This window comes from Bactrocera latifrons, unplaced genomic scaffold, assembly GCF_001853355.1.
Source record: "Bactrocera latifrons isolate USDA-ARS-PBARC rearing strain unplaced genomic scaffold, ASM185335v1 scaffold_281, whole genome shotgun sequence".
NCBI classification, from domain to species: Eukaryota; Metazoa; Arthropoda; class Insecta; order Diptera; family Tephritidae; genus Bactrocera; species Bactrocera latifrons.
In genome coordinates, this window is record NW_017536419.1 from 99,537 (window position 1) to 112,853 (window position 13,317).

A 13,317-nucleotide genomic window follows, 5' to 3' on the forward strand; every position below is an offset into this window, starting at 1 on the left:
GATATATAATACAAGCTAGAAGACTTACCACTCGAATGTACATCAATTGACTTAAATGCTTCCATATCTCCATTGGCAATGCGATAATTTAGGTAATAGGTTTGGTTCTCATAAACATATTCCCCTTTTGATCCCGTGCACATTCGAATATCATTAAGCAAATCACTTGCAAGATGTTCGGATCCCACTATTAATAAATTTAAAGTTCTGTCGGAGCTCGAAGACTTCCAGTTGCTGGAATTCTTCTGATTTGGCGACTTATCGACCAAGCATTCATCTACCAAACTATCAACGCAATTATGGAAGAAAGGACAATGCTCGCGTATGGGGCAGTGTATAAAGCCCAAATGTTGAAATAGGATCACCCGTCGCTCCTGATCAAGTCTGTCTAATATTTTATACCTGAAAAATGTGTATATTGAGTAGAAATTTGCAATTATAATTGGGTCAAACCACGTGAAGTGGTCCATGAAAATTTCGCAAAATCTCCGATTTTGAAAATTAGCAGTTCATTATGAGGGGAATCAGACGCATACCCCGTGATATAAATATTTCGTCAAAATTCTTTTTTTTTTTTTTTTGTTAGCCAAATAACGAAACTGTTCTTTATCATTTAAATATGAATTTAATGTTTAAATATGAATTTATGTGGTCTGCACGCCCAGATTAGATAAATAATATGCAAAGCTAAAGGAAAGTAGGGGAGTATTTCGATAATTATTACCATACAGTAAGGACCTAAACTGTTCACGAAATATAAATATGTATTATCAAAATATATTGTATGAATATTTTTGTACTGTCTATGGTGCATGTTATTATTATTAATTAATATTACTTTGGCAATCATTTTTCTAGTAACGGTACTTGACAAATTTCGTTGAAGCATAAATGTGAGGAAATTTGTGCGAAAAATATTATTAAGTATGTAAATATTATCTTTCTAGTTCTTTTAAAGAAAATATATACAATAATTTTAAATTTTTTAGTTACGTTTAATGGAGAAAGCTATAAAATATTCCATCAGGAAGAAGTCATTGAGAATGATGTTTCCTATGGGATTTTTTTTTTATATGACTCGGCTTCATTTACAAAATGAAAAAACAATGTAATTTTTTATTCCCTAGAAGACTGGTGTTCGTCCAAAAAGATTATCTCCAACAATAGCAACAGCCAGGCGCTTAATCGTGTCTGGCGCTCTGCGGTAGATACTAGTAAAGTTATTAAGGGTGTTCATGGAGTTCATTTGTCACAAAACAATTCGAAAATAAATAAACATAGTCTGAGTGACTAGAGTGTTAATAAATGAACAAATTTAAAATTCGCTAAAAAAAAATTTGAATATTTTACCGTTGATGACTCGATGAAAATTACTTGGTCGGATGGAACTAGAATTAAACGCATAGGGTCAGATGAATGCTAAATCCCAACATATGTCAATCGTTGAAATTTGGTGGAGGATCACCCTAGGCGTGTAGATGTTTTCACGACAGTGAGCTAGGTCTATCATCCTTCCTAGAGGAAAAATATTTTCCAAATCTTGACATATTTGGGTTCGAGCGTGGACAAGGCCATATATTATTGTAGGCAATTACGTCATGCGTGCCGCAACATAACAACTAAATAATTTTCATGCAATGCGATTTAAACTGCATTATTGGCTTACCGCCCGATAGAACCTTGTTTGAGATTATAGATATTCTATAACTAAAAGTATTATATATAATTTACCTGGAATCGTCCTGTATAAGATCTGTAATTGCCCGAACATCTTCTTGAGTAATTATATCAACATTTTTAAACTGCTGGAAGAATTGTGCGTTTTCTAACAATAGTTCTATAAAGTTTTGCTTGCTTTTCTCGATAATTTCATCTTGATGAATGTCATAAATTTGTTGGCAATCATGTTCTGATAAAGCTTCAAAGCATTCACGACCCATGAAAAGCACGCGCACCTCTGATAGCTGTTTACCTGGGGTCACAAAGCCGGATTCTTCCAATAATAGTTTAAATTGATGCTTCCAACTAGGATATTAAAAACAAGAGAATAATATTTAATTAATATATAATAAAAGATAAAATAAAATTAATAATATTACAGATATGGAATATGTAAACAATTGTAAATTATCGTTTGATTATGATTGTTGTAAGTAGAATGGAAGCGATCGAAATATTTTCAATATTTCATATTATTTACAATAAACAGTCTGAACAGACTTACCCAATTTTTTTCTTATCTTGCTGCACCGCATTAACATAATTTCGAAATATTGTTTCCGCTTCCGGAGTATCCAATACATCGAATGGAATACGAACTTCGTCTTCGGTTTCTTCCATATCAACTAATTCCGTCCATGAAGCTTGAGGGCACTCAAAAAAATGCCGATCAAAATCAGGATGGCTTCTCAATATGCCTTTGGCATTTCCCCATATATTTTCATCTACTGTACCCAAAGAACTTATGTCGGGTAAAAGATACTCCAATACACTGGCAAACTTATCAATGTACTCATTGAGTTTATTATTTAAATGATCATCACGAAGCTTTTTCATATGACGTCTGAAGAGCTTTTGACCAGCTTCTACACCAAAAATGTTTAAGAATTCTGTCCATTCTCTGTACTGTGCTAATATTTTGGATCCCTGCGACCAAAGCACATGGTAATCAATTATTTGGTTACGAATTAGTCTCGTGACAGCTTCAGAACGTGTGTCCAATAGTTCTTTTCGTGATTTCGCAGCCTCATAGTATGAAGTAATTTTTACACGACTTTTCACTTTATCTATAGTTTGAGCAAGAAGTATAAAAGCTAAATCTATATTTATAGATTCATGAGAGGATGTTTCGACCAATTGAATCAAACCCTTATATTCCTTACGCTGGCAAATTTTTTCGGCCTCCCGTATATATATTTCATTGGAATCGTCATTTTTAGTTGTAACGAGCACAACTGGTTTCTTATTTTTCAATATATTTACTATGACATTGTGAACAAAGTCAACTTGCTTTTCAACCGGTCGATTTGGCACAGGACTCACATCAAATACCACAATGAAACCATCTATACTCAGTCGGCCTTCGGGCATTATTTTTTGTTCATACTCTTTCTCGATCCCCAATTGGTTTTTACATATGTACATAAGCTTTTCCGCTGAAAATACTTTAGTGGCAATACAACGCTTGTAATATGGTTCCATTTTCCCAACCTTAAACGGTTGGAATGTGGAATCATCCATAAACTCCGTCTGTTCAATTATTTGGAAATTATAATCCACTCCATCTTCCGTGGTTTTTCGCACATCTCCCCAATATAAGAAGTGATCATTGTTAACAATTCGTCCACTAAAGTCACTCTACAAATGAAACACATTTATAACATATTATTATATGCCTTCTTTTGGTTAGCTACCTGACTCAACACTGATATGTGATCAATAAAGTAATCATCGGCCATCGGACGAATGAATCTGTTGCAGAGGCATGATTTTCCAACACCAACTTGACCCCTATCCTTTTCAGTCCCCGAAAGACCTATTACGGACACATTAATCTGTTTCATGATTCACCTGTATAAGAATTATAAAACAAATATTTCAAAAAATAATGAAATAAGTCCGGTTTCAAATAATTTCTATGATGTATGCATATACATATAATACATATGTATTTATTAATAAGTCATATAAATATTTAGACATTCGAGAAATATTTTTATCTGCATCTGCTTCTTCTATTGCAGTATGAAAATACTTATCTATATATGTGCCCATTTCTACAACCAGCCGAAATGATCCCGAACTCTTTCGGTTCGACAATATTTTTTCAAAATTATTCGGAAAATGTTTCTGCAGGTGCAATAACAAAAAATAAATAATATAAAGAAAAAAAGGTTTGTGCATTAATGACACGTATGCGACTTTGCATTATTTCTGGTCATTTTTATAAGCATAAATAGGGAAAAAGTTAGGAATACCAATTTCCACGCTCAGGCACTAGCAATCATATGGGTAATAAATAACAAAAACACTAAACCGAATGTTTGGATGTTAACTTAATTTTGCCGACCACTGTTTCATCGATTTATTTTCAAAACCAACATATGTAAAGTTTAAACTCAAATATTTTTAAACTTTTTAAAATCAATGTTTAGATATGAACCCAACAAAAGCATATGATTCTGCTCTCGTAATAATGTAACTTTCTATGCCCTCACCCAACATTTTGTTGTATATGAAAAACGTTTTTTGTTATTGAAACTATAAAGGTTGTATCATTCTTCTACCATTGGGAAATAAAAGCCAATTTAGAACCGAGACAGGAAATGGTTGATAATCGCGTTAGTTATCTGGTTTTTAAGAGTAGCAAGTAGAAAAATATAAACTTAACTGTATTTGTGGCAACATTGAATTACAACATTTGAAAATAATAAAGGAATATCAACATAAATAAAAAAAATTGCATAAAACCCCGCGTTAACTGTAAGAATATTTCATCCATTAAATGCTCCCAAATAAAACATTAGAAAACAATAAAATTTTTAAAATATGTTAATAAGTCATATTAGAATAAACAAAATGTTTATGCATATAGTTTTATATAATGTCGCACTTGACATATTAATAAAGAAACAATATTTAAAGTGAAGGAATTGTATTGACTTTCGTACTCTAGTATAAAGCAATTCAGCATCCAATTTTTATTACATACATAAGTACTTCGCATATGATAACGAATGGAAGAGCCAGAAGTTGGGCAGAATAAATTGTAGATGGGTAAAATAGAAATGCTATTAATTTCATCAGTATCAAAATCACTGAAATGAAAAGGAGTATTAGAAAACTACAAATGCTAAATGTAGTTGAAACATTCTCTAAGAAATTTAATGGTAATTAAAAAAATAAATTTTAATTTATATTCTATATATTCATCCATTGTGTACATAAAGCTCAGTTATTAATTGTCTGGAGTACAAAATTTTTAATGCTTGTGTGAAATATTATTTATTTCCGAAAAATTCAACAAATATACCAAAAGGTAGTATGCTACAGGTAAATTTATTAAGAGTACATACAAACGAGACTTAATGTTACACCACAGGACAGCCTTTAGCTCAAAATGAACAATGCACTTTTTTACAAACCCGTTCTTGCGCACAAGTCACAGGTCTTGAACATCCAGACACGAATATCTTTTGCAGATATTTTCCAAGTAATTTTTACTAATTTTCTTTGGCTTACTTAAAGATATATAATTATTGTAATTTTTAACGTTTACATACATAGATTTAAGTATTACTGCTTACACTTAATATAAATTAAATTGCACTATTTACGACTGCTCTCCTTGGACACAGCCTTTATAATTACAAATATTTAACACCGCCACTTTTACAGTATTATTTAGTGTAAAATAGACTTTGAGAAATGTTTATAAAATTTTATAAAACCTTCTACCGTACTAATACTCAATTGATGGCATTACAGAATTTTTCACTCTTCATCACATTTACGCCGCCCAGCGAAAACAAATATGTCCGAATTTAATCCGAATAAAAGTACCTGTAAGAGACTTGCCACATTTTTAAACCAATAAATTTTTTTAAATAAATTTCCACATAGAGATGGCGCTGTACGAGGTAGTTAATCAAGAGAATGTTCATGAGTGAAGCAAAGGATGTTAATAAATAGAGAAATGTTAGCTGTACTAAATTATTATGAAGGAACAAAAAATAAGCGCGGAAAAATGAAATTACACCACGACACGAAGGAACATTCACCACTTAAGGGAACTCAATGTTGTTCTTCTTCTTCTTTACAAGCGTAGATACCGCTTACGCGGTTATAGCCGATTAAGGGGCTATACCAGTCTAACGCTTGGAAAATTCGTCGATTTTTGTGATTGTCCCAACTGCTGACATGATTCCGGCCGAATGACTAAACTTAAAGATATTTCCCATACAAAAATTTTCTTTTTAATGCTAAATTCACAATTTCCAACCAATCAAAATATCGTATGTCATTGTATAGTAATTGTATTCAACAATACTCAGTTTTAAGTCGATCGGTCAATTTCTTGTGGAGTTATGATATCAGCAATTTTGAGAAATGTGTATTTAAAGTTTCACTCATAAGTTTTTCTTTATACCTGCAAGCAATCGCTCCTTAGAACGCTGCCATGTAAAAACTATTCAAGGTACGACATTGCCGATTTCACAGGATATTTTTGTAAAAGTGTATATTTTTCGAAAAAGCAAACAAAAAATATTTTTTTTTTTTTTAAGAACCCCTTACAATTGTGCGCGCTGTTGGTAATTTTCCACTGAGGGCGTTTTTTACGTGGCGGGTCCCAAACCCAGCGCACAACCCGTAGGAGGTATGGTTCGCCTTCTCAATTTAACTCGCCTTCAAACGGATGTTCTTTGACTACCCAGAGACTACTTGGTTTAGGACCAGAAGTCGTGAGCTGCTTGAGCCATATGAAAAATATTCTTTTCAGGCCACTCCGAAGTGAATGGCAGTCAAAGATCTTTCGTCTACACATGACTCAATCCATCCTCCATCCAACTCAATGATCTACACCACTTTATAAAGGAACTCAAGGAATGAGCATACATACATATGTATGTGAAGATCACCTTTGTTATACACAAATAAAAGAAAATAGAATAACAAAAAGAAAATTAATAAACTTTGTACATAAATATATGACTATGTGAGTTTTATAACATTAAATTGAATGGAATTATATATAGAAGGCTATATTTTTGACACAAATACATGAACACACATGTAAACAATAAGTTAAATAAAAAGTATTATAGTCCACTAAATGTCAAGTACAATGGTAAGCAACAAAATTGTAAAATGAAGCTTGCTCATAAAAACGAAAAAATCATTACCTATCGAAGAAAAATTCATAAATTAGAGTATACATAAAAATACTTTAAATATACAAAACATAAATACTCCAAATTTGAATGCACACAAGCAACAACCGATAAGAAAGTATCAAGCGTGTGTACGTATGTGTACTTACCAGAGTATGCAACGAGTATGATAAAATTAGAACAAACAGTCGTGCCAAAAATACAATCAAATCAATTCAGTTCAGCCAGAAAACTTAAAACTCTCTCTGGTTCAGCATAGACAACACTGTTAATCAATTCGAAATAAAAAAAGAAGCGCCCGACTAAATCAGTGTTTAAAGCTGAGCTTAAAATAAAGAGCAAGTATTATAAGCCTCTAAAAACAAAAAAGGCATTACTCATTACTTAGCAAAATAAAGTTAAATGTAAGCCGGAATAGCAAAGACCATCGGCATATATACACGTAAGTATGTATAGTAGAAGCGAAAAAGCGTTATAAGCGTCCTTGTGTTTATAACAACGAGTACAGTACTAAAAAAAATTATCAACAAAAATCAACAAAAAAGAAGTAAATATGGAGAATTTGCTAAAAAAGGACAGAAGAAGTTGGGCGATCTTGCTGCGTTGGAAAATTCTCAGCGGAAAGATTAGAAAGGCTTCATGATCATATTCAGAATGTTATAACAGAGTTTACAACAAACCATAATAAAAGAATATCTAAGAAAAGTCAAGAAGCAGAAGACTACTACTAGCATGTAATACAAATAATGGAAAATTCTATTCAGAATTTAAAAGTGGGAATAGGACCTATGTCACAAGCTAACCAGGTCGAGCCACCTGTAGCTGCTTCTGAGAGAATTCAAAATCAAGCTTGAAATACAATTTGAAAATGCAGAAGAAGCATATTTTGAAGTTCGAAATATCAAATTAAAAGAAATAATTGAATCGTTGAAAAATAGAGGAATTCCGGCAAGAGTATAAAATTATCACCGCAAAAATAGCGGAAAAATTAAACAATTGTAACACAACAAAAACAATGTGTTCTAATAAAAACTGCAGGAAATTAAAATTCCGATGTTTTATGGTGAAATAAAACAATGGTCGTCATTCCGCGATCTTTTTTAAAGTTTGGAGCATGATTCGAAGCATTTTACTGAAGTGGAAAAGATTTTCCGATTGAAGACATCATTAGGTGAAGAAACTGGTAGATTAATTCAACATCTACTAGTAACAGAAACGAATTATGAGCCGCTTGGCAAATTCTCAAGAAAAGATATGTTAATATAAGGCTACAATTAAACAGATTACTTTATCAACCGTCAGCAAATGGAAAAAGTGTAGCAAGCATGAAGCAGCTGTTGGATACCATAAAGGAATGCATTTATGCTTTAAAAGCACTAAATTTGAATTTAAGCGAAGAAGCTATCAGAGCTTCGCACACTAGACAAAGAAAATCTACGTTTCTACGAGCAAGACGTAAAAAAAAGTCAAGATATACAGAGCCTAAATGATGTGTTCAGTTTTCTGGAGCAGCAATATCAAGCTGTAGAAGCAATACGAGTTAGAAATCCAGCTAAATGGGATAATCAAAAGCAGCCACTTTTAGCCGCATTTTATACAACTGCACTGTGTATAATCCAAGGCCTTTGGGCATCAAGCAGCGATTCGAGAAGGTAGTCTAACGACTAAACTACGAGTAGTTTTCGATGCGTTTGCCAAAACTACAAATGGAAGTAGTTTAAACGACATCTTCTTCATGGACAAATACTTCAAAAATATATATTTGACATTATAATGAAATGGAAACTTTGGCGTATTAACAAATGATATTGAAACGGTGTTTCGACAAATTAAAATAACAGAGAGTGATCAAGATTAATAACGTATATTGTGGAGAGAAACAAAAGGAGAGCCGATAGAAGAATAAAAACTATAAACAGTTTCGCATGGGACAGCATCAGTTGCTTTCTTGGCAATGAGAACTTTACAAGAAATTTCCAAATTCTGCGAATCTCACAACTATTTGCTTTCAAACATAATTAAAAACGACTTCTACATGGACGATTTAAAGACAGGAGCAGATTCAATAGATGAATGTGAGGAAACAACTACAAAGATATGGGTTTCACTTAAGGAAGTGGATGTAATAAATATAGCAGAAGGCAAAATAATAAAGACATTGGGTGTTCAATAGAATCTTACTAAAGACATATTTGGATTTAATACGAATCTTTCAACGCAAAATCTAATTACAAAAAGACAAGCTTTGTCTGATTTAGCGCGAATTTTCGACCCAATGGGATGGCTTTCACCAACAACCGTTATAGCAAAGTTGTTTATACAGACCCTTTGGTTGATTAAACTCAACGGGGACGAGTTACTTGACGAGAATTTAACAAAAGAATGGCAAGAGTTTATGCAGCATAGTATACCAGAGGTAAAAATAATAAAAACTCCTAGATGGTTTGAAACTAAAACCAACTTTTAATTTGAACTACAGGGATTCGCAGATACTTCAGAGAAAGCGTATGCATCAGTTGTATATGCTAAAGTTGGATCAGTTATAACAATAGCTTCTGGTAAAACCAATTAAAAATAAGAAAACGTTACCAAAACTAGAACTATGCGCTGCTCACCTACTTGCTAAATTGCTACAAAGGATAAAAACGGTTATCAACAGTGAATTAAAAATATTTGCTTAAGCAATTCAACTATAACGTTAACATAGATAAATAATTGCCAAAGTAAAAACGGATTTATCAGAACAAGAGTAGAAGAATGTAAGTAAGAAGAATTACTTACTACAAGAGTAGAAGAATGTAAGTAAGAAGAATTACAAACAATGATAATCAAAGAAAATGCTAAATTTAAATAAATTTCATGAAACGTTTTGTAATCTGATGCATAATAGAAGTAAACGAAATGGAACTAACCGTATTAAAATAATGTTTTGAATAACTGAGCAACGTTTAACTAACGAAATTTTTGTTTTTCAATTATAAATCACTAAAAATATTTTATAATTGAGAATCAACAAGCTTAATTCACCTTATTAAGTATTGAAAGATCAAAAGTTAATTGTTTTAATATACCATAAAATCATAAACTAGGGTTTAAGTAATTTGGCCATATATTAAAAGTCCAATATATAATAATTTGCTATCCTAATAAATGTTGGGGGTTTTAATTTAAAATACCCAAAAATTCTTATTTTGTTCGATCTGGCCATAATGGAAAATGTTATAAAAAAACGCTTATTTTGAGGCGCTCTCACACTGGAATAAGTTGGGCATCAGATTATCCCTGCTATAAGATTCACTTTGTTTAAGGAAATGATTTCGTGTGTTGCGTTTTTAAACGTATTCATCGATTTTAGATTTATTTCGTGTTGTACAAAACGACCATTAAGAGCTGTTCTCAATTTCTAATTTATTTTCCAATGAAAAGCGTTTTTTATTTGACGCTGCACATTCTAAAACAAACGAAATAGAACTAACCGTATGAAAATAACTTTTTGAATAACTGGGTCACGTTTAATTAACGAAATCTTTGTAACTAACGGTTGAAAAATATGAACATGATTTTTTACTTTTTCTATACTTCTGAAGATAAGAATAAATAAAAAATACTCATGTAGCTTATCACTTGAAATATTAGTAAAAAAAAAGTAAGTAGATATACATATAAGTATATACATCCCGTGACTCTGGGAAAATATTTTTTAAGACAAAAGCAGTACCATGCCTACTCCCACATAGTAGTACACACGTTAAAATATAGCATATATTTTTATCGGAAGTACCTTTATCGTACAGTATGCTCGTTCAAATGAGTATAGTTTAAGAAAATATATATTTTTCAACAGTTAGGAATATTATGCAGGCTAATAGCGGTGCTAAAAATATCGTGTCATTTGATTCCGATCGTTCAGTTAGTATAACATCTATATGGTATTGCGAACCGATCTGAATAATTTCTCCGGAGATTGCATCATCGCCTTAAACAATAATAAATTAGTGAAAAAGCTTTCTTTTCCAGCACTTTATTTCGATCGTTTTTTCACTTTTCAGATCGATATCTGTAAAATTGAAGATCTAGTGCGCATATATACAGACAGATGGATAAGGAAATATGGCTAAATCGACTCAGATGGTCATGCTGACCATTTACATGAATACTTATAGGGTCTCCTACGTTTTCTTCTAGGTCTTACAAACTTCTTGGTAAGCTTAATCTTACCTTTTACAGGGTATAAAAACCTTCTCCCAGACCACTAAAATTCACAAATGTACCCCAAAGAATATAAAGTATGTTTTTATTTTTGTAATTATTTTTCCTTTTAATTTATTTTCTAAATTTATTCTCATTTAAATTTCTCTTTCTTCCTGGTTGTCTATATTGTTGTTTTGGTAATAAGGTTAGTTTGGAATCATTAGTTTTATTCTGTGTTTAGACATCACACATTTGCAAACTTCATTGTGATGGTATTATCTTACGTTTATCATTTATAATTAAATGTTTTACATTAATTAATTTTATATAATCTAGTTAGTTATAATAAATTCAATATATATTATAATTTTATACAATCATATTTTTATCGTTACTTCTTCACACATACACTTTTTTGTATGGACTTTTGGATTAATGTAACTGTGAATGTATGCATGCGCACACAAACAGACAAATTTTATACAGTTTATTCATTAACTAATAAGTGACAGAAAGAAATACATACACAGTACATATTCAGAATAGGTTATAACATTTGGCGTCAATATTTACGATTTTTATATTCTGTTTTAGTCTTTTTATGGGGTTTAATAAACACTTGTGATGAAGTTAAGTGATAGTAATAAAAGAAACGAGTACTCCTTAAGAAATGCGATAAAATTTTATTTCTTTATATTGTAACATAGACATACATATAGTAAGTAGCGTGTGCTTGTATATATGTCACGTATATACGTATACATACATACGTGTAATATAATAATCAATGAATTTTTGAAATTAAAATTAACGTATTTATGTATGCATGTATTTATTTTTTAATAAACATAAATATCCCCAACACATACCCCCAACTTAAAGGACTTACGTTTCAATATTTCTGTTACCATCTTTTTTCGAACTTAAAATATATAATCCTATTGAAGGAATAAATATGACATTGCTGAAATAATTTTAGTAATTGCATTCTAACAGTGTTTACGTATAATTTGTCATAACCTTGTTCATAAATACGGGCTTTTGCGGTTAATACTGGTAATGCTGCGCAGTTTGCAATGCAGATTTTAAGATGGTTGGTGCCATTGCATGGGACTACTAAAAACTGCGCATGTGAACAAAATGTTTTAATAATACTCTCACAGATAAGTTAGATAGTAAAAATGATCGATTTTTATTCGAAGAGTAAAAAAATTAATCGTGTAAAAAAAGAAATGTATTATCTTTTTAACATAAAATAAAAAATGGGAACGAATCAACAAATATAATATAATTTTATTTAACATAAATCACTTACAACGACACTTTAGCTAGTCAAGTGGGTTTTGTTGTTACATTTTGTGCAACTACTTTTAAAATTTTGCAAGTTTTGCGTGTTTTTGTGCAATAGCTGGGTCAGTGATGCTCTTTCGACCTTTTAATTTTAGCAAAGATGTCAGATTTGTTTTTTCGAACTGTTTGCTTCATGCATACTGCGCAGTTTACATCACGGAAAACGCACTCTGTCTTTATGCATGAATTTAGATCTGCCAAAATACAAACGAAAGTTTTTCTTACAACATTCAATTTTGAATAAATAATTTTTTTATTTACTTGATGTAGTGGGTGTCTCCTTTTCGTATTTAACTAAGAAGTCAGTCCACAATTATATGATGAAATGTAATTATCAAAAATATGATTGTTAAAATATTTAAATAAAGCGAAATTCAGCGAACACTGCGCTGCATTCTGCATTAGGAAGCAAACATCCAACTCATGCTTACCTTCAACTCACTAGAGACTGTTCAGATTAAAAAATTGAAAATCGATTGCAGCACCACTGCTCTTAAATTATAAGTATATCAATTATTCCTAAATAAATTAACCAAAGCTTTAATCACTGGCACCTATTCAAAAAACAAGATTAATGCAGTCTTTATAAAAACTTGTATGAGCTATGTACGTAGAGAAAATAGTTTTCCGAAATGAATAAAGACCGCACATTTTTAAAGGACACAAAAAACAGAAGTAGAAAAACATGTATTGCACAATTAAATCGAAAGAAATAAAAGGCTGAATTTACTTAATATAACACCGTACTTTGTTTTTATTTTTAAAATGTTGATTTATTTATTTTATATTTTAGCATTAAAAATTATCATTTTATTGTTTCATTTTTTGTTTCCAGATATTTTTTTGCTGTTTTTAATCAATTATAAAATAAAAAGCAAAATGATAA

General features: G+C 31.2%; 1 protein-coding gene across 1 annotated transcript in view; it reads right to left on the reverse strand.

The window, feature by feature from the left end:
* The window catches only part of LOC108970115 (rho GTPase-activating protein 190), a gene marked incomplete in the record, with an annotated part of 22,392 nt that extends 16,884 nt beyond the window's left edge, over nucleotides 1-5,508 (reverse strand). Inside the window, 5 exon segments of the mRNA XM_018935267.1 lie at nucleotides 29-402; nucleotides 1,732-2,025; nucleotides 2,225-3,357; nucleotides 3,414-3,570; nucleotides 5,307-5,508. Of these exon segments, the coding sequence (XP_018790812.1) occupies nucleotides 29-402; nucleotides 1,732-2,025; nucleotides 2,225-3,357; nucleotides 3,414-3,563 (1,951 nt within the window).
* Nucleotides 5,509-13,317: the final 7,809 nt, after the last annotated feature.